Raw genomic sequence first — 19,599 nt, forward strand, 5'->3', positions numbered from 1 at the left:
TTGCAGTGTTGGCTCAGAGAGTCACTTCCCCTTTCCTTGGAAGTGTTATCTGAATTCTTGTGTTACTATGTCAGTCGCCTGCCGTCCTGAGATTCAGTTCTGTTGCTTTATGGCCATTAGGTGAAATTGCTGGGGCATTCCAGGCTGGAGCACCTTAGCCAGCGAAGCTGGAGGAAGAAACCATGTCAGAATGTTGCCTGTATTATTTAATCTTGCTAGGACTAACCAGCATTGGAAAACCAGTGCTAACAATGGGTAAGTTTTGCTTTGTTTTCTGTCTGTTTTAAAAGCAATTAGAAGTTTACATTGGCAGCATGATGCCCAACTCAGTTTAACCAGAGTACTCGGAGGTTGGTTTAGGCTATGATCTTTAGCACTTGTATAGGGACAAACGTTTATTACGTGATTCAAAAATAAACAAAAACGTCACATTTCAGATCAGGGTTTTAATAATGCTTCCTTTCTCTCAGAAGAGGTTGTGAATTAGGCAGATAGAATCTCTTGATGCAGTTCCTGAAATGAAAGCAGTCATAGCCTAAAAGGAGCATACTGGGCAAAATATTCATTGGTTTAAGCTCCTTATTTATATAACTATGTGGCAAAAGTTTACATTCCCCGCCCTCTTCAATCTTTACCAAACAGTGTGGATGCTGATTCCTAGGATGGAACAGAGTATTGGTCCTGATCAATTTTTGGTAATATGTATTGAATTGTAAGTTTAAATCCAAATGCAGGTTTTATATATACCAACCTAGAAATCTTTATGCCAAAACATGGAAAGTGAAGTAAAATATAACCCCAATAAACCAGAGCTGGTTAGGAAATTGCGGAAATTAAGCGCGGTCAAATCATCAACAATGTTGAAGAAGCAAGGAGTATACAAAGTCGCATCAAAGAGTTGACATCCCATTGTTCAAAAAAGAAATTGGGGGGTGGTATTTGGAATAGGAATGGATGGTGTGCTGCTGTAATATAAGATAGGTATGAAAGATCACATGATAAAGGACTTATCTTTAAATAATGTGGCGTTTTGGAAATGGTTCAAACTGACATTAGGATCTGTTTTGAAAAATCATTATGCAGAAGAGGGTGTGTGTGCATAAATTAAAGTAGCCTGTGTTCTTTAAAAACTGTTTTTGCTATATTAGCATTCAGCTGTTAATTAGTAGCATGTTTGTTTGTTTTTAAATGAACCTGGTGCATTTCTGTGTGCAAAAGGAAGCTGGTGCATAGTGGGGAGGGAGACTCCTGTCGTGAGCAGAATTACAGGTAACGAAGACAAGTTTTGTGTCAGATATGGGGTATTTAGGGAAGGACACTCTTTCGTATTTCAAAGGCCATTTCTAGGAGATGTGAAGCTTGGTTTGTTTTTAAAAAAGCTGTTTACTCAGTGAGAACCTTTCTTTAAACACTGATTAACAGGCTTTATACAGCACCATAGAGGGACAGAATTCTTCCAAGCAAGTTTGCCTGATATTTAAGTAAGAACAGACACCAGTGAGTCAGGCCTGCAATTCATACATTTGATTTATAGTTGCTTCAGTAGCCCAGTGGGTAGAGCCTGAGACTCTTAACCTCAGGGTTGGGCCAACCCTGCATTGCAGGGGCGTTGAACTAGATGACCCTTGTGGTCCCTTCCAACTTGTGTTGATAGTTCATCCAGTGACCAACATAATATGTGAACCAGTTAATTTTGTATCACTGAGGTAGTTTAAAGGTATGTACTGTACAGTGGTACCTCAGATTACAGATGCTTCAGGTTACAGACTCCGCTAACCCAGAAATAGTCCTTCAGGTTAAGAACTTTGCTTCAGGATGAGAACAGAAATCGTGCAGCAGCGGCGCGGCATTAGCGGGAGGCCCCATTAGCTAAAGTGGTCTTCAGGTTAAGAACAGTTTCAGGTTAAGAATGGACCTCCAGAACGAATCAAGTTCTTAACCCGAGGTACCACTGTACTGTTTTGTATAAAGATAGATAGATAATTTATTACAGTCGGAGACCAGCTTATAAAACACACTTGGGGGTACAGTCACAGAAGGAAAACAAACAGTTAAAACAATGTACAATAATAAATTTAAAAACAAAGTACAACAATAAACTACCGCAGGGAGCTGACCCAGAGTATAAAGATATTTTTTACCAAGAATCATTAGGTATAAAGAGGTAGCTGCTTCAGGCAGCTGAAGTGGAAGGCTGAGCCATGCGTGCCTCGCACAGGCCTGTGCAAAGGTTGTCTGAAGCCCAGGGTAGATGAAAGGCACAGGGTGTTCTTGGCATGACAGCATAAGACCGCCAGGCCCCTGGCAAAGTCTCCTGTCTGGCTTAGCCCTCCAAGGCTCAAAGCACCTGGCTGCCCACCACCACATGGGCCTGGCCAAACAGACTACCCAGCACTTCCCAAGCAAATTAGGAGCCCTCAGGTGCTGTAGAACAGTGTTTCCCAACCGGTGTTCCGCGGCACACTACTGTGCCGCGAGACTTTGCCTGGTGTGCCGCGGGAAAAATTGGCGGGGGGGCGGGGAATAAAGGGGAAAAAATTTATTCCCCCACCGCCAGGCTGGGGCTGGGGCGGGGGAAGCCCGAGCTTCCCCCTCCCCCAGAACGGGACCCAGAGCCATGCCGAAGCTGCGCGCAGCTTTGGCATCGCTCTGGGAGCTTGCGGGGCTGGGGGAGGAGGAAGCCCTCCGCCAGCCTCCAAACCATGTCGGGAGACAGCGGGATGGCGCGCTGCGCCTCTCCCGCTGTCCCCCGAGTTTGCAGGGCTGGCGATGGGGAGGAGCAGGCTTCTCCCCCCGCCAGCCTTCCAGCCAAGTCGGGGGACAGCGGGATGGCGCGCTGCGCCTCTCCCGCTGTCCCCCGAGTTTGCGGGGCTGGCGACGGGAAGGAGCAGGCTTCTCCCCCCGCCAGCCTTCCAGCCAAGTCGGGGGACAGCGGGATGGCGCGCTGCGCCTCTCCCGCTGTCCCCCGAGTTTGCGGGGCTGGCGACGGGAAGGAGCAGGCTTCTCCCCCCGCCAGCCTTCCAGCCAAGTCGGGGGACAGCGGGATGGCGCGCTGCGCCTCTCCCGCTGTCCCCCGAGTTTGCGGAGCTGGCGACGGGGAGGAGCAGGCTTCTCCCCCCACCAGCCTTCCAGCCAAGTCGGGGGGCAGCGGGAAGGGCGAGCTGCGCCTCTCCCGCTGTCCCCCGAGTTTGCGGGGCTGGCGATTGGGAGGAGCAGGCTTCTCCCCCCCGCCAGCCTTCCAGCCAAGTCGGGGGACAGCGGGATGGCGCGCTGCGCCTCTCCCGCTGTCCCCCGAGTTTGCGGGGCTGGCGATGGGGAGGAGCAGGCTTCTCCCCCCGCCAGCCTTCCAGCCAAGTCGGGGGACAGTGGGATGGCGCGCTGCGCCTCTCCCGCTGTCCCCCGAGTTTGCGGGGCTGGCGACGGGAAGGAGCAGGCTTCTCCCCCCGCCAGCCTTCCAGCCAAGTCGGGGGACAGCGGGATGGCGCGCTGCGCCTCTCCCGCTGTCCCCCGAGTTTGCGGGGCTGGCGACGGGAAGGAGCAGGCTTCTCCCCCCGCCAGCCTTCCAGCCAAGTCGGGGGACAGCGGGATGGCGCGCTGGACCTCTTCTGAAGGCGGGCGGGGGGCGAAAATCTTTGTCCCCCCTGCCTGCCTTCCCAGGGGCTTTTAAATCGCCCCGGACAGCGGAGAAGTCCTCCGCTGTCCCGGGCGATTTTAAAATGCCGCCCGCCAGCATTTTAAGATTGCCCCGGACAGCGGAGAAGTCCTCCGCTGTCCCGGGGTTTTTTAAAATGCTGGGGGTGGGAAGAAAAGCCCTTGTCCCCCCCCCAGCCTTCAGAAGAGATCGGGGGACAGACTGCGGGGAGAAATCAGGGTGGGAGTCACGACCGTGAGGCAGGGCTGCCAAGTGTGGCAGAAGAGGACACGGCCGTCGCACCTGTCCTTAGGTAGGAGCTTCTTCCGTGTCAACCTGCTGCCCTAAAGTCTTGGCTTTTTTCTTGGCTTTTTGGCGGTTGGCACAGAAGGAAGGCAAGGGGGAGGGGGAAAAATTGAAACTTACACTTTCGTGCGTCCCTCCCGGCGTGACGCTGCGCGCTGACGTCACGGGGCTGTAATGGTGGTGTGCCTCGATATTTTTTTCATGAAACAAGTGTGCCTTTGCCCAAAAAAGGTTGGGAAACACTGCTGTAGAAGACACAATCCCATCAACAGTTTTGAAGTAAGATACAGCTACCAGTCTGGGCAGCTTCTGCTCATGGGGGGGTGGGGACAAATATATCCATATTTCTTAGACAGCAAAACGTCTTGGGCTCACCCTGTTTGTAATAATAGACAAAGCAAGTAAGGGGTGCCTGAGAATGTTGATAAAATATAGGTATGGTTATCTATCATTTAACGTATTTATCACCCCATTTTTGCACAAAGGCATTTTAAGGATGTCAGAAATAAAAAATTGTTGAGAGAACTCTCAGTTCCATGGAATCTAGTATTGGGCAGTCTCTGGATAACCTGTTCAACAAGTGTCTTCTTTGTTTTCAGATGGTCATAAATTTTTTTTTGACCAATGGCATATTGTCAACTGTTTGCTCACTTGTTCTTTTCATTCCATTTTTTTTATTGGAAACCCTCTTTAGACTGTAGGATTAGATCCAATTATGTCTGCTCGCTTGTGGAAAACAAACTCCACTCGTGCAACAAGACTCCCAGTTTCTCTCCTGTGCCCCCCTCAGTCTGTTCTGGAGGGTGCCCCAACCCTCTGTAGCAGAGTTTGAGGGCACATAGGCTGAGAGCTGTAGAGAGGAGGGGAGGGTGGAGAAGCACCATTGTGCTAGTGGACTCCTGCTTCTGCTACTTCGGATCTTGCACAAAGCCTTTTGCAGGCTTTGAGGAATTTGTTTTTAACATTTAATTTTTGTGTGGATCCTGCATAAACCATAAAGGCTAGAAATTGTCTAAAATTAAAGAGAGATAAGAAGATTCATTGGACTTGGCAGAGCCAAGCTTGAAGAAAATCTGCTGACCTTGTAAGTATGCTAAGGTTTTGTGTGTCCCAACCTTGTTTTCTATAATCTTTTTAAAGGATGAGTCCAGATCCTTTGGGGCATTATAAAATAAATCTTCTTGTGACATTATCAGGCTGGTCTCTCCACACAAACTGAAAAACTGTAACCTGATTTTTAGGAGGGTATGCTCATCAGATCTCCAGGCATTCCACATATGAGATTGTAATTCCTCAAAGATTGACTGACAGGGTGAAGCGCTGGACGCATTCTCATAAGGTTTGTTTTTCCTTCAATTTTTGTCCCCCTTTAGTGTTCTTCATATGGTGTCCTACTTATCCAAAGCAAATAAAAAGCAAAAGCAGCCATGTTTGTCCATAAGAAAAAATCCATAGCTGTGCAATACCATTATTAGGACCAACCTAAACTTCACAGGGTTGTACCACTTTTTTGAGTTATCTGGAACTCTTTATCAAACTAGAAGTTAGACAAAGCAGGGGGTGATGGGACAAGGAAGTATTCAAAAAGTACAAAAATTAGGCTAGATGTTGTCTTCTTCTAGACTCAGCCCCCAAATGGAGACAGCAGGTTGAATAAGGCCCTCCAGGAAAGGGCTGGAACTGGATTACCAGTCCTATCTTAATTTCTTCATTATCCCAGAATCCTAGGTGTATCACCTGATATCTGTAGCACCTAGTAGGGTCTAGGGTTGTGTACACATTACATGCTTAAAACCCAGCTATTCTTCTTCAGATCAAAGCATCAAAACACAGTATTTCATTTTAAAAATACAGGATAGATGAATTGTGGCTAAAGTCATATGTACACTGCTTCTCAGACAACTGCACTGAATGCAGAGAAAACGGGAGTACGTACACAGCCTTATTCAGCCCCGGTTGCGGTCTCCATCTTGGAACTGAGTTTGCTTCCAAATGGCTGGTTTCCTGAGCATTCCTCATGATTTGTTTGCACAAAGTTTGGGAGAAGGTTATAGATGTCTGGTGTTTATTGAGCCTTCCTTCAGATTTGTTTGCAAGGAGGTTATTCGATAATGTTTACAAGCAAGATAAGCATGTTTGACTTCTGGTCCCAATCTATGTCCCACCACATTAGCAGAGCAAAGGATCAGGTGAAAGGAGAGCTGTGCCAGCATAATACAATTCCCCCCTGTGAATGGATCCAGGGAGGGATCATAGTTCAGTGGTAGAACACATACAAATACAAATGCTTTGCTTGCAGAAGATCCCAGGTTCAATCCCCGGGGAAAGACTCCTGATTGAAAGCCTGGAGGGCCATTGACAGTCACTATCAACAATATTGAGGGAGATGAGTCAATGGTCTAACTTGGGATAAGGCAGCTTCCCATGTTTCTGTTTTGTTGGATACTGAGAAGCACTCCAACATGTATTAATAAGGCAACCATGCCTTTTGCCAAAAGCAGTGCTCTGGTCATGATCAGTGGCCCGAAGGAGTGGGGTGTCATTCCTGAAGGCTGAGCTGTATCCTGGTAGGTTTACAAAGCAAGCTACGTCTATAATTTTAGCTGACAGGCAGCACACAGTGTTGAATGTGCTTGTTCTGTGCTCTTCGAATAGGCTGTTACTGTAGCTGTGTCAGCAGTAGAAGCCACATTGTGCACCAGCTGCAGCTGGTGTAACCCCCCCTTTAAAAATAAATAAATGCAGACGATCTATTATAATGGGTAAATATAAAGAACTAATTGGTAGGAATTAATGCTAGAGTGTGCAATGACCTGCTAGACTGAATTCTGCAGATTTGTTGCCTGTTTAGAAAACTGAGCAAAGCTGTAGCAACTTGTTTTTGATAAGAGGCACTGCTGGTTTTATGAAGACTGCATATTATGTTTTGCATATGATTTATTTTTCAGGAGTATTTAGATCATCAGCTGTCTTACTTGATCCAAACTGGAAACGGAACACATATCCTGAGTTTAAAGAAAAATAAGTATGTTTTACGTATACCGTTCTAAGGCCTTTTTGTGTTTTATTTTAGTTGATTTAATATTTGCAATGAAATCTCATTGGGACGAGTACTGTTGAATGGCAGACTACAAGGGAAGGGATTTTTTTGTTTTAATGGCTTGTATTAAAATGTGTGTTTGTGTACAAATTATCAGGAATGAGAGGCAAGGTGTAGCAGCTGAGAATTTTTTTTTATATTTGCACATGGCTCTTTAATTTGTATACTTAATATATACTTTTCTTTTGGAAAATATTAAACAATCCATCTGTGGTGAACTTAGCTGTCAGACCCAATATGGACCCATGCAGCAGGATCCATGTAGTACGGTGCTCTCTGTGCATGCAAGCAGACTTTTCAGCTTCCTCCTTCCAGAAACAGCCTTCAGTGCCCTAGATGTGCCTCTCCAGTGGCCTCATAGCATCCTATGAGGAATGAGAGGCTGTACCAGAAAGGGAGAAATTTCGCTTTCTTTGGGTGCATGGCATGGGAACAGGTGTCTCTAGATCCTGGCCTAATTTTTTAACACAAGCTATCTTGGGATGCATGTGGCACTGTGGCCTAAACCACAGAGCCTAGGGCTTGCCAATCAGAAGGTCAGCGGTTCGAATCTCTGTGATGGGGTGAGCTCTCGTTGCTCGGTCCCTGCTCCTGCCAGCCTAGCCGTTCGAAAGCACTTCAAAGTGCAAGTAGATAAATAGGTACCGCTCTGGTGGGAAGGTAAACGGCATTTCCGTGCGCTGCTCTGGTTCGCCAGAAGCAGCTTAGTCATGCTGGCCACATGACCCGGAAGCTGTCTGCAGACAAACGCCAGCTCCCTTAGCCAGTAAAGTGAGATGAGCGCCGCAACCCCAGAGTTGTCTACGACTGGACTTAATGGTCAGGGGTCCCTCTACCTTTACCTTGGGATGCAACAGAGAAATTTTGGGATGGGAGCAGTGAAGGGCATGTTGTGACTGAACTTCATTTGAATCCAGCTGAATTGGCAACCTGAGCCTCAAGTCATAGCAAAGGAATCCAGGAATACCCCTAAACTACATACCCTCTCCATTAGGCTATGTGTCATAAAGAGTGACATGGGGAAATTGTTGGGATCGTTTCAGGATCTCTAAGAAAGAGATCTAAGCAAAACAATAATTTTTTTTAAAAATATATTTATTATAAGTATCAGTATTTACTCTCCCTTTACTCTAAGGTCCCAGGGTGGGTTACAACAATTAAAACACAATGTTAAAAACAGTTCAGAACAATTCAGAACCGCAGAAATAAAGTGAGTCCTAAAATTATTCATCTCAAGTGTCAAACGCCCGGGTAGATGAGGTTCTTGCCAATCCACATCCTGATAAATGTGTTGTTACTCTGGAGCAGGTAACTGCAACATATCAACAGGCTAGAATGGCAACACAACAAAGAGTTAGCGGATCAAATAAGCACGGCAATCTTATGAACCAGGTCTTCAGTATCAGAAAGGCGCCGCTCCTGGAAAACCTTAAAATTATCACCAGTCAATACTAATAGAGGCCAAAGTGGACTGTGTAAACGCGCCAGTTTAAAATTGATTCAATGCATTTATTTATTTTATTTATTTCACTACATTTATGCACCACTTGATTGTAATAAAACCTCAAAGCGGTTAAAAACCCAAGCTCACATGTTTTTCTTCTTGTCCACATGATGTTATCCTCATCCAAGGGGCAGCCTGTACTACCCCACATTAAATCCAGATTTTCCTGATCTGCAGATAATGCAGTAAGGAAAAGAAATCCAACATAAAATCACATGCAATATATTTTTATGCTTTCAGAAACCTTATAGATGAGAATTTCATACTATATACCTACAGAAAAGATGGCAAATTGGAGACTACTCCCTTCGAAGCGAAGGTACAGTGACGGTGGAAGACCCCCTCCCTAATGGAGAGACCCCTTTTAGCAACAACTGATTCACTAGGCTGCTATAGATTAATAACTGGCTGCTTTCAATGAGGATGCAGGTGATGTAATCCCATCTGAAGCAGCTACAGTGCCCCAGGGAGTTGTCTCACATGCCTGATACCTTTATCTTTCTTGGCCACCTCAAGAAAGGTATTTTTATAGCTAAACAAAAAGATTAAGGTATGTGTGTGGGAGAAAGACAACTCAACTATATCTTACTCAGAATTGGCCTGCTGACATAAATGGATGTAACTTAGTCATGTCTAGTAATTTCAAAAGTCCATGCAGAGTAAAAACCTAGGGCTCATTGAGACTTGCCCTTGCCTCGCTGCCCCCCGCCCCCCGGAAAACCTGATCTTTACCGCTGAATCACAGCAACCATCAATCAGCTTTTCTCCAGATTGGCAATTGTTCTGATTTATTACTAAAGAGCAGGTTTTCTGGTGGAAAGCAGTGGAGCAAGGGCAAATCTGCTTAGACCCGTGCCTAGAAAATGCAGAAGCAGAAAACTGCTTGGACTATGCTTTCTAGGCATTGGTCAAGAGCCAGTCTGGATGAGCCCTTTGTTGAAGAAGAAGAAGAAGGAGGAGAAGAAGAAGAAAAAGAAGAAGAAGAAGAGGAGGAGGAGGAGGAGGAGGAGGAGGAGGAGTAGTTTGGATTTGATATCTCCCTTTATCACTACCCTAAGGAGTCTCAAAGTGGCTAACATTCTCCTTTCCCTTCCTTCCCCACAACAAACACTCTGTGAGGTGAGTGAGGCTGAGAGACTTCAGAGAAGTGTGACTGGCTCAAGGTCACCCAGTAGCTGCATGTGGAGGAGTGGGGATGTGAACCTGGTTCACCAGATTACAAGTCTACCGCTCTTAACCACTACACCACACTGGTTCTCTTGAATTTGGTTTAAATTGCTCTAAACTGCTATAAGATGGTTGGTCAAAAATGCCTCATGTACCTGGAACAGCCTTCCTCAACCTGATACTCTCCAGATGTTATTGTTGTTTTGAGGCTGGCAGGCTGCAGGGCACCAGGTTGGGAAAACATGGCTTACAAACTGTAATATTACCTGCCAGAATAAGAGAGAATAGAGGAAGATTGGATCAACTCACTTCCAAAGGGGAGTGGGAGGTTATAGACCTGCCCTTACACTGTGATCTCCTAAACACAGTCCTTGCTATGGTGTGGACCAATTTTTTCTTCTTCTTTATTTGGCAATCACTCGTAGTCAAGTAAGATTGTCTTCCATGAATATGGTCTTAACAGTTTGTCTGTGACTGTGGAGGCCAATTCTGGATCCACACGTCCTTCCACAGTGGGACATAGGTTTCTGGGTGGGAGTTGATCACAGTGAGGATTTGCCAAACATGCCTTCCTCTTAGCATGTTTCTCCCTTTCACCCTGAGTTTGTGCTTCTTCAGAGTTAATAATAATAATAATAATAATAATAATAATAATAATAATAATTTATTATTCAAACCCCGTCCATCTGACTGGGTTTCCCCAGCCACTCTGGGTGGCTTCCAACAAAAGATTAAAAATACATTGAAACATCAGTCATTAAAAACTTCCCTAAACAGGGCTGCCTTCAGATGACGTCTTTGGTAGAGGCTATTCTCCAATTGGAGCAGTCGCAGGCCAGTATTACTAAATTATCCATGCTTATACAGTCATACCTCGGGTTGAAGTAGCTTCGGGATGAATATTTTTGGGTTGCGCTCTGCGGCAACCTGGAAGTAACTGAGCGCGTTACTTCCAGGTTTCGCCACTCACGCATGTGCGGAAGTGGCGAATCGCAACCTGCGGACGCGGGTTGCATTCGCTTTAGGATGCGAACGAGGCTCCGGAATGGATCCCGTTCGCATCCAGAGGTACCACTGTACTGCATTTTTAAAAGATTTGCCTTGAGAGCTTCTTTAAACCTCTTTTGTTGTCCACTGGCACTTCACTTTCCTTTCTTAAGTTGGGAATAGAGTAGTTGCTTTGGAAGACGATAACCAGGCATCCAAACAACATCAAAATTGTGTTGGCTGCATTTAATGCAGAAGGCAGGGTCACAACGCACTCACCTGCAGGAATTCAACCGCCTCATTGACTCAGGTCTTTGCATCTTCCAACTATGAATTTTTCCTCTGGGCTTTTCCACAGAGGTAAATAGCTGACACCAGCCCCTATACACCACTTGTCCTCCAAGGCAGAGAACCTCTGTAACCAAAGTCCCCTCAGGTGAGTGCTTTGTGACACTGTTTGGAATAATGTTCAGTGATATCCATTCAAAACAGAACAAAAGCACAACCTAAAACCTGTAAAGCAAACCGTATAAACGGGATAAAAATCTTTCTAAGGCAGCTTACAATAAATTTTAAGCTACATTTAAAAAGCACACAATAAATAATGTCAGCATGTAAAAAGTCGTTTGCATCCTTCCCACAGGGGAATTGATTGGCAGTAGAAAGGGCCTATGGTGGGGAGGGGAAACCCCAACCAGAGGCAGCTCTGAGGTGGCCTTAACCTCCCTTCCTCTCTCTCCTTAAATCCTTATCACAGGATGGTGAGTGAGAAACAGGACTTAGAAATAAGTTGCATCAGAATCCAGAAAACTACATAGTGTGTGTGTATGTGCCAATTTGAGTAAACATAGCATAGTTGTGTACACCAAATTACAGGTTGCGTCTGTTGTTTGCATAAGAAAAACACTATTAATTGTTTGGTTTCAGGCCCACTGTTATTACCGCGGAGTTGTTGAAGGGATTGAGGACTCTCTGCTTGCTCTCAGTACCTGTGATGGCCTTAGGTACTACCTTTTCATTCTAACTTCATTTTGAGGCAAATACATTTTAATTTGTTTGACATTTTATTTTAGAATCAATGGGAGTCTGAGCGCTTGCTTTTGCTACATATTACACACACAATCTAGATCTATTGCCTATTTCTTGCCCCTGAAAAGCACTTCTTGAGAAATCAGTTTCATTCTGGGAGGGTGGGGAAGCTTATTGCAAATTGATTCTCCATTGGCCCACAGTACAGCTGTTTGAAAACAAATGGAAGTGGTCCTTGCAGTGCACCTGCCCAATGTTGTGTTGATTGATATAAGAAAACAACTGCTCCTTTCCCCTTATGGGGTACCCAAGAGCCCATATAGAGTCCTTTTGTGGGTTCTCTATCAGTAGGAGAAAATAACAGAGACCAACCAGAGAATATTGAGAAGCAAAGCAGTTAGTAAGCCTGATCTTTATTAACTGTTGCAACGGGGTGCTCCCCCACACGCAGGAGAGAGGAGGAGGACCCAGAACAAAGGTGTGCCCGCCCTTATATAGACATTTTAAATTGCCCACCCTGGAGTCCAAGACCACCCCCAGAAACATCATACATACATCACAGAAGGGGTGTAGCCCAAGACCATCCCTCAGATACATCATACCTACATCACAGAAAAGGTGGTCCACAACAGAAATCTGAGTGTGTTGTTTATCTCCTGTCTGGCAAGTTACCTGATTGCAGGTATCTGGGTTTTGGACACTCTTTTGTTATTAGAACTACTTAATTCCTGAATCTAGGTCACAGGTCACAGGCTCACACCCTGTTCATATCTTGAATGTGCCCTTAAGACAGGATTTGTGAGGACAGGATTTGTGAGGAAAGAGACAATGGGGAGGTTTCCCACTTTGACCTTGCAGAGAAATATTTGAGGTCAATTTGTTCAGGACCTTTTCTATGGAGTTTCAGACATGTGGTTTATATATACAGTTATGAACATTTATTTTATATATATATGACCTTATAATTCTTATAACAGGGTGTATACCAAGATCACAGTCAACCTTCTTATAGAATCATAGAATTGCAGAGTTGGAAGGAATCACAAGGGACATCTAGTCCAACTCCCTGCAATGCAAAATGTGGGGCTTGAACCCCCAACACTGAGATTAAGAGTCTCATGCTCTACCGACTGATCTATCCCAGCAGGGTGATTCATTCATTCCCATGGGGCCTGTGCAGGGGGAAAAAGGCACGGATATCCTGATCATGGTTTTCAAATGTGCATCAAGGAACCCCCCCCCCCCATTCTTGTAGATGTCAGGATCTAGAATCAGTCTAGATTGAATGCAGCCTGTTGAATATGAGCATCAATGTTCCTGGTTTAAGGGGGGGACACTTTTGTGCTACTAATGGGTTACAGTGTAGGCAGCCTAGACAGTTAACTTCACTAGCCTTTCGAGAAACTTAACATATTTTATATATTGTTGTAATAAATGCTATTGCTACGAATGGTTTAGCAGTAGTTGACTTAGGCTGAACTGTTATCGATGTGGATTTGGGTGAGCAGGACACGGCCAGGTAACTTTTTCTTGCTTTCTGTGGTTTCAGGGGAATGCTCCATATTGGCAGCAAGCGATATGGCTTGGAACCAGTCAATGGATCAGATCGATTTGAGCACTTCTTCTACGCATTAGAAAACTCTCCCTATGAGCCCTTTTCATGTGGTGTGCCAAATGATGACCACGAGCAGAGCACAAAGACTTTTCTCAAATACACAAATATCTCACACAGTCCCTTCAAGTCGGACAAAATTCTAAGGGTAAAAAGCATTCGTACATTGTTTTTCCAAAATAGTCCACCTTGTCTAAACTCTTTATTCCAGCTTTTAGCAACAATCCTTCTGGTTTTTAACTGACACTGGTGGTTTATTTCCAACAAGTCTCTCTGTGATACTTTATTTCCATAGTTAAAATATTCCCATGAAAAAGGGGCAAGGGTTAAATAGAAACGGATATTTTCATACTGAGTTAATTTCAGTTTAACTCAGATAATTTGCATTACACCTTTCTGCTTGCTCCTTACCCCAGGTGAGTCAAATTATTGTGGTGTTGTTAAGATACATGGTGTTAAACAAACACACACACACACACACACACACAGAGAGAGAGAGAGAGAGAGAGAGAGAGTGCATGGGATGGAAGGGCTTACAGCACTGCGCTCCAATAGATCTTTCTTCCCCATTGGTTTCCAGTGAACCCCTAAGTCCAGTTTAGGCTCAGCACAGAGCAAGGCATGTTTCTCTTGCTCACACAGTCTACTTAGACTATAGTTCATGGGTAGGCAAACTAAGGCCCGGGGGTCGGATCCAGCCCAATCGCCTTCTAAATCTGGCCCATGGACGGTTCAGGAATCAGCATGTTTTTACATGAGTAGAATGTGTGCTTTTATTTAAAACACATCTCTGGGTTATTTGTGGGGCATAGGAATTTGTTCATCTTTTTTCCAAAATATAGTCTGGCCCCACACAAGGTCTGAGGGACAGTGGACCGGCCCCCTGCTGAAAAAGTTTGCTGATCCCTGCTATAGTTCTTATACCTAGAATCATGTGGCAGCCAGCTAGATGAGTGGGGAAAATGACCAGCATCTCTTAGTTGTAGCTATTGCAGCCTTGCTTATTCTTTGAGATGCTGATTTTAGGGCACTTAATTGGCCAGCCAAAGCCATTACCTTAGCAAAGGAACTGGTTTGGCAGGTTCCACAACCTCTTCTACCAGATTCTAACCCTTACTGGATACAAGATCACAGGATGAGATCCAAGGACATAATCTAGACTGACTCCCCTCCCAACTTACAATGGTGCATTAGAAAATTTGTAGAATGCCAGTTCAGCCAATGAATTGGTCTTTTCCTTGAATGCCTGGCACCTACTAAAACATTTTATTTACTTTTTATAGTTAGCTTATCTATTTAAAGTACTTCAAAATTTTAAAAAAAATGCAGTGTGGAAATATATGTAATGTCATGTGGTCTGTTTTCCTTGTTACAGAGAAGGCGAGCTGTTCTGCCAGAGAAAAGATATGTCGAACTGTATATGGTTGTTGATAAAAACAGGGTAATTTCTCTCTCAACCCAATGCATTTTGCCAAAGTATTTGAATTTCCTGCTCTAGAACATCTTATATTTTGAATTGTTTCAGTACTTGCGGAAGAAATCTGATGCTGAAGCTGTACAAAAGGAAACAGTAGAACTGGTTAATTATGTTGATGGGGTAAGTCATCACAGAGACATTCATTAGACTGTGCTTTATCACACTATTTTGCAGAAAATGTCAAAACACTACAGTAATATTTTCTTCAGAAACTGGATTATATTATTCTGGTGACCTCCAATTAAAAAATTATGTACAGTCGTACCTCGGAAGTCGAACAGAATCCGTTCCAGAAGTCCTTTCGACTTCCAAAACATTCGACTTCCAAAGTGCAGCTTCTGATTAGATGCAGGAAACTCCTGCAGCCAATCGGAAGCCCCATCGGGTGTTTGGCTTCCAAAAGAACATTCGAAAACTGGAACACTCACTTGGCAAACCAGGGGAGCTTTTGAAGAACAGGGACTCATTCAGGAAATCACAAAGTTCCCATTTGAAGAGTTATCAGTCCTGATAGTGGCCAAGTATCTGTAACCCCACTGTTAAACTTAAAAACCAAGGATTTCATTATTACTTCCTTGCAGTCAACAGTGTGTTGGTTTGTGTGCCCTCCTAATTTAAGAGAGAGAGAGCTTTAAGAGTGGAAAATGCTTCACAGGGCATCTAATGTGAAGACAGATTTTCAATAGTGCTGATAGAGATAAACAGCTATGCTCCCATGGCCTGGGGCTAATGGAGAGCTTTTCTCATTATCTTCCTGAGTGTTGTTTGTACATAGAAGCAGGCTTAAGAGCAGCTGATCTTAAGCAACTTTACTCTGAAATTGGTCCCACTGTGCTCCTGAAGGCTACCTAAGTTTGCCAGAGATTTGCAGCTTGTGTCCTTTCTTGCGCTCTCTCTCTCTCTGTGTGTGTGTGTGTCTTTCTCCAGCAACACAAAAGCACCACAGATTTACCTAACAGCAAGGGCGTCTTACCCATAGAGGCTAGTGGCACGGGGTGCCAGGGCGTCAAGTTCTGGCGGGCGCCAGGGGAGAGGTGGAGGCTGGACGCAGCACCTCCCGGCATCAGCTCGCCGCCCTCGCCCGCCTCCGCCATGCCGCGCCGAAGCAGCGCTGTGCCTGGAGCCTCTGTCTGCCATGGCCACCACGGCACAAAGTGGCCAGCTGAGCTGGGAGGCACCCCATCCAGCCTCCGCCTCTTCCCCACCAGAGGAGCTGCCCTCCAGCCACTGCCTGCCTCCTCCAGCCCCTCCGGCAGCACCGTCCTCTCTAAAAAACTCTGGGAAATGGGGGCGCACCGGAGGCAGCTTTGCACCACGACGCCGGATATGCTTTAGCCAGCCCTGCCTAATAGTAAAATTACTCTTGAAATTAGGGATATAACTAGTGATAAAAATGCTGCCAGAGCCCACTTATTTGGTGTTCTTAAAAAAAATTAGACAGCATTATGAGCGCCACAATCCCAGAGTCGTCCACGACTGGACCTAACGGTCAGGGGTACTTTTACCTTTTTACTTACGGTACACCATAGCAGTGTAAAATGGAATTATATCAGGTGGAGAGCTCTGCCAACTGGCTTAATGCCTTGTTAACTCTAGGTAGACAGGACTGCCCAGTAACCTCCCACCACCACAGCTCCCTACATCTTGAAAGGCATTGCGGAGCCATGTTTCACTACTGTTTCAGCAGTGTCAATTGCTACTCCTGTCCCTTTGCATTGAGTATGTTGTGGATTTTTTTAATAGCTCAAACCCCACAGTTGCTCATAGGCTCCTTGTGACTTAGAAATATTAGCACCACCACCCAGCAACCTGGTGTGGTTTTTAAGAGCCCATGAAGCCAGTTTTGGCAGTCACAGTAATTTAGGTCATTTGTGAATGTGTGCTTGTTACACTAAATTCCATTACACTCCTGAAGAGTCCTGTTCCCCAACACAGATCCAATTCTCATTGGGAGCCATGGCCTTTGGTGAAATGCTTAAAGGTTGGGTGACTGTGGGATGTGAATCATATGCAGAGCTTGCTTTAGATGTACATCTGTATGCATGATGGGGAGCACAATTCATCAAAAAATGTGTTGTCTTTACTGTGTTGAATGCATAACTCCTGGGAGCAGATGAAGCAGAGGTGGCTCCTCTACCTTCCTTGTAGCATGGCCTTCCTTTGGGGGTAGAGGTGGACAAACACCAAGGATTTGGGGGAGCAATACCTAATCAAATTCTTATATCTTCCTAATAATGACAATTTTGTATGTGCAGATGTTCAGTCCTTTAAATATTCAAGTTGTCCTAATTGGGCTAGAAATATGGACTCAAGGAAACCCTATAGATGTGGATAGTGGTTCAGCTGGAGATGTGCTGGGCAAATTCGCATCCTGGAGGGAGACAAATCTCCTGAAGAGATCACGAAATGATGTCAGCCACCTCATCATGTAAGGTTTTCCCCTCTCTACATAAACCTGTCTGTGATTACCGACTGGGACCCTGAACTCTTGAGATTCTGCTGCCCAAGGGAACAACTCAGTTTAGGAAAATGTCGTCAACTGCACTTAGCCTGCATGCTTCATATGCTTTGTCCAGTCACATGTGTTGGTTTTCCCCTTCAGAGTGTGCAATTTTAAGTTCTGAGAATTTGGCAGAAGATGTGGGTTGAGTGCCTTGTGTGTGTTCTTGTTTTTTTTATCTTGGGAACTGGCCACTATTTAAAGAGAGGTTGTGGTTCATGGATTAATCCAAGGTGGAGAGGGATAGGGCTGAGAACAAAAGTGACTGGCTTGATAGTTGTGTTAAGTGAGGAGAAGAACATTTCTCCCAGCCCCACCATCACCCACCCACAGAATACATGTGAATCTAGGAAGCTGCTCAGACCATTGGTCAGTGACTCTCCAGGGTTTCTCCCAGCCCTGCAAGGAAATGCCAGAAACCTTTGAACCTTTGACCTTTCTCGTGCTTTGCCACTGAACCATAGCCCTTCCGCATACCTGGGCTTTATACGTTCCTGGAGTTTTAGCAGAAAGAACTTTAACAAACAGGTCTTGACCTTATTCCTGCAAGCAGGAGGACTCAGCATGTTTTTTTTCTGATGTGAAAGTTGAAATTCTTGTATGTTCTGTTAGATTCCATATTAGATGTCACAGATCGCACTACACAGCCCAGAACATATTTGAAACGCATTACATTCATTCTTTTCCTGCATTGCAGAGGGAGAAGTGCATTTGGTGCAACGGTTGGAATGGCTTTTGTTGGCACAGTCTGTAGTCCGAATCACGGAGGGTCAATCAGCACAGTAAGTACACTATATTCTCTCAGTTGTGGACATGTTGGCCTATTAAGTAGAAAATGCTTGCACCTGCCATGCCAAATCCAGCCAATTCAACAGGACCTTAAGATTTGCCATGAGCTTGCTCGTTATATTTATCAATTATTTTATTTAAATACATACACATACTGCTTGACAGTAACAGAATCTCAAACTGGTTTACAAAAAAAATGTTTTTCAAATATGTAATGAAGGGCTCTAGAAAGCAAGATGTCTTAGCAAAGTGTCCTAGCAAAGGCATACCTACATCTACATTGTATACATTTAGTCCAGTTCTTGATTATGGCAGAGCTTCAGTCAATTTTTGCCTTGATTATATGTTTAGACTTGCAGTCAACAGCAAAACAAAATAACCACTCATTAAAAAGGATCATAATGAGCAGAATGATAATTTCTAGTATAGCTATCTGCAGTGCAATGGGAAGGAGAATCTAATTTTGTACTATGATAGCTCAAATTCTATTTCAATTAAAAATGAAAATTAAATAGAGCAGTATGTTTTCTTATTTTTATAATGAATCCAACCTCTTGCACAGGTTTCTGTGATTTTATAAGGCATGATTATACTTTTTGAAGCATATTCCATGGACTGCACAGTGCAGTTCTCAACATCTCTACTTGGAAACAAACTCCACTGAGTTCAATGGGACTTGCTTCCAATAAGTGTCTATAGAATCAATGCTTAAGAGCCGTGCTTTAAAAAAATATATAAAAATGACAGTGTTAAAAATGGAAGCTAATGGTGTTGCAGAAAGTACTAGATGCTAGATTCCATGCTTGCTGGTATCGCTGAGGGCTGATAAACACGAGCTGGACAAATCCTAACTTGAAGTAGAACACTATGCAGTTAATTATGAGTTGATAAAAGATTGTAGAACATGGACTTCTATAATATGAGTAATAATTATAGGGCAGAAGTTTATTACAGTATTCTTTTTATAATTCTCTATTTGAACTATTCATGATGTGTTAAATAGAATCAACCACTCTCTCTCCCCTCCATGAAACAGGATACAGTAAGGGAGGGGGGGCAGATAATTAGTTTTTGCCTAGACAACAGTATACCTTGAGTTGGCTCTTCCTGTACTACTCTGGTAAGTCTCTCATACGATTGTGCCTATGGGTGTTATTTAACTAGACATTAGCACTAAGACAAGGGGATTTCACACTGTCTCCCTCTGCATACCACCATTTCTGCTCCAGAGGGTTGGAGAAAACCCCAGAACCGATTTAGTGGGCAGGAGACAGGGCAAACATTCCCTTGCACAAGGAGAAATCCTTGCACAGATGGAACATTCTCCATAGAGCTAGGCTGAATACAACCATAGATGTGTATTCATATTTCCTTGTTCCATTTAAGCAAATGGAGTGAAGAAAAGAGAACTTTCCTGCCTTTACTATGCTGGATTGTGGGGAAATGGGCTGCTAATCTGTAAAACAGTAATGGGATGCAAAATTTACTATGTAATAG

General features: G+C 44.5%; 1 protein-coding gene across 5 annotated transcripts in view; it reads left to right on the plus strand.

Annotated features, from left to right (window-relative positions):
- The window catches only part of LOC114597413 (disintegrin and metalloproteinase domain-containing protein 9-like), a 36,352-nt gene that overhangs the window by 4,528 nt on the left and 12,225 nt on the right, over nt 1–19,599 (plus strand). For 3 of the 5 annotated variants that reach the window (XM_077930331.1, XM_077930329.1, XM_077930330.1), the window contains exons 2-7: nt 121–255; nt 13,274–13,484; nt 14,712–14,777; nt 14,862–14,933; nt 17,069–17,241; nt 18,011–18,095. In XM_077930331.1, the coding sequence (XP_077786457.1) occupies nt 191–255; nt 13,274–13,484; nt 14,712–14,777; nt 14,862–14,933; nt 17,069–17,241; nt 18,011–18,095 (672 nt within the window). In that variant the 5' untranslated portion in view covers nt 121–190. Of the gene's footprint in view, nt 1–19; nt 256–5,178; nt 5,277–6,885; nt 6,963–8,781; nt 8,861–11,622; nt 11,700–13,273; nt 13,485–14,711; nt 14,778–14,861; nt 14,934–17,068; nt 17,242–18,010; nt 18,096–19,599 lie in introns of those variants that run through there. The other 2 variants (XM_028730031.2, XM_077930332.1) reach the window with 2 other exon arrangements.

Source organism: Podarcis muralis, chromosome 6 (assembly GCF_964188315.1).
Source record: "Podarcis muralis chromosome 6, rPodMur119.hap1.1, whole genome shotgun sequence".
Taxonomy (NCBI): domain Eukaryota; kingdom Metazoa; phylum Chordata; class Lepidosauria; order Squamata; family Lacertidae; genus Podarcis; species Podarcis muralis.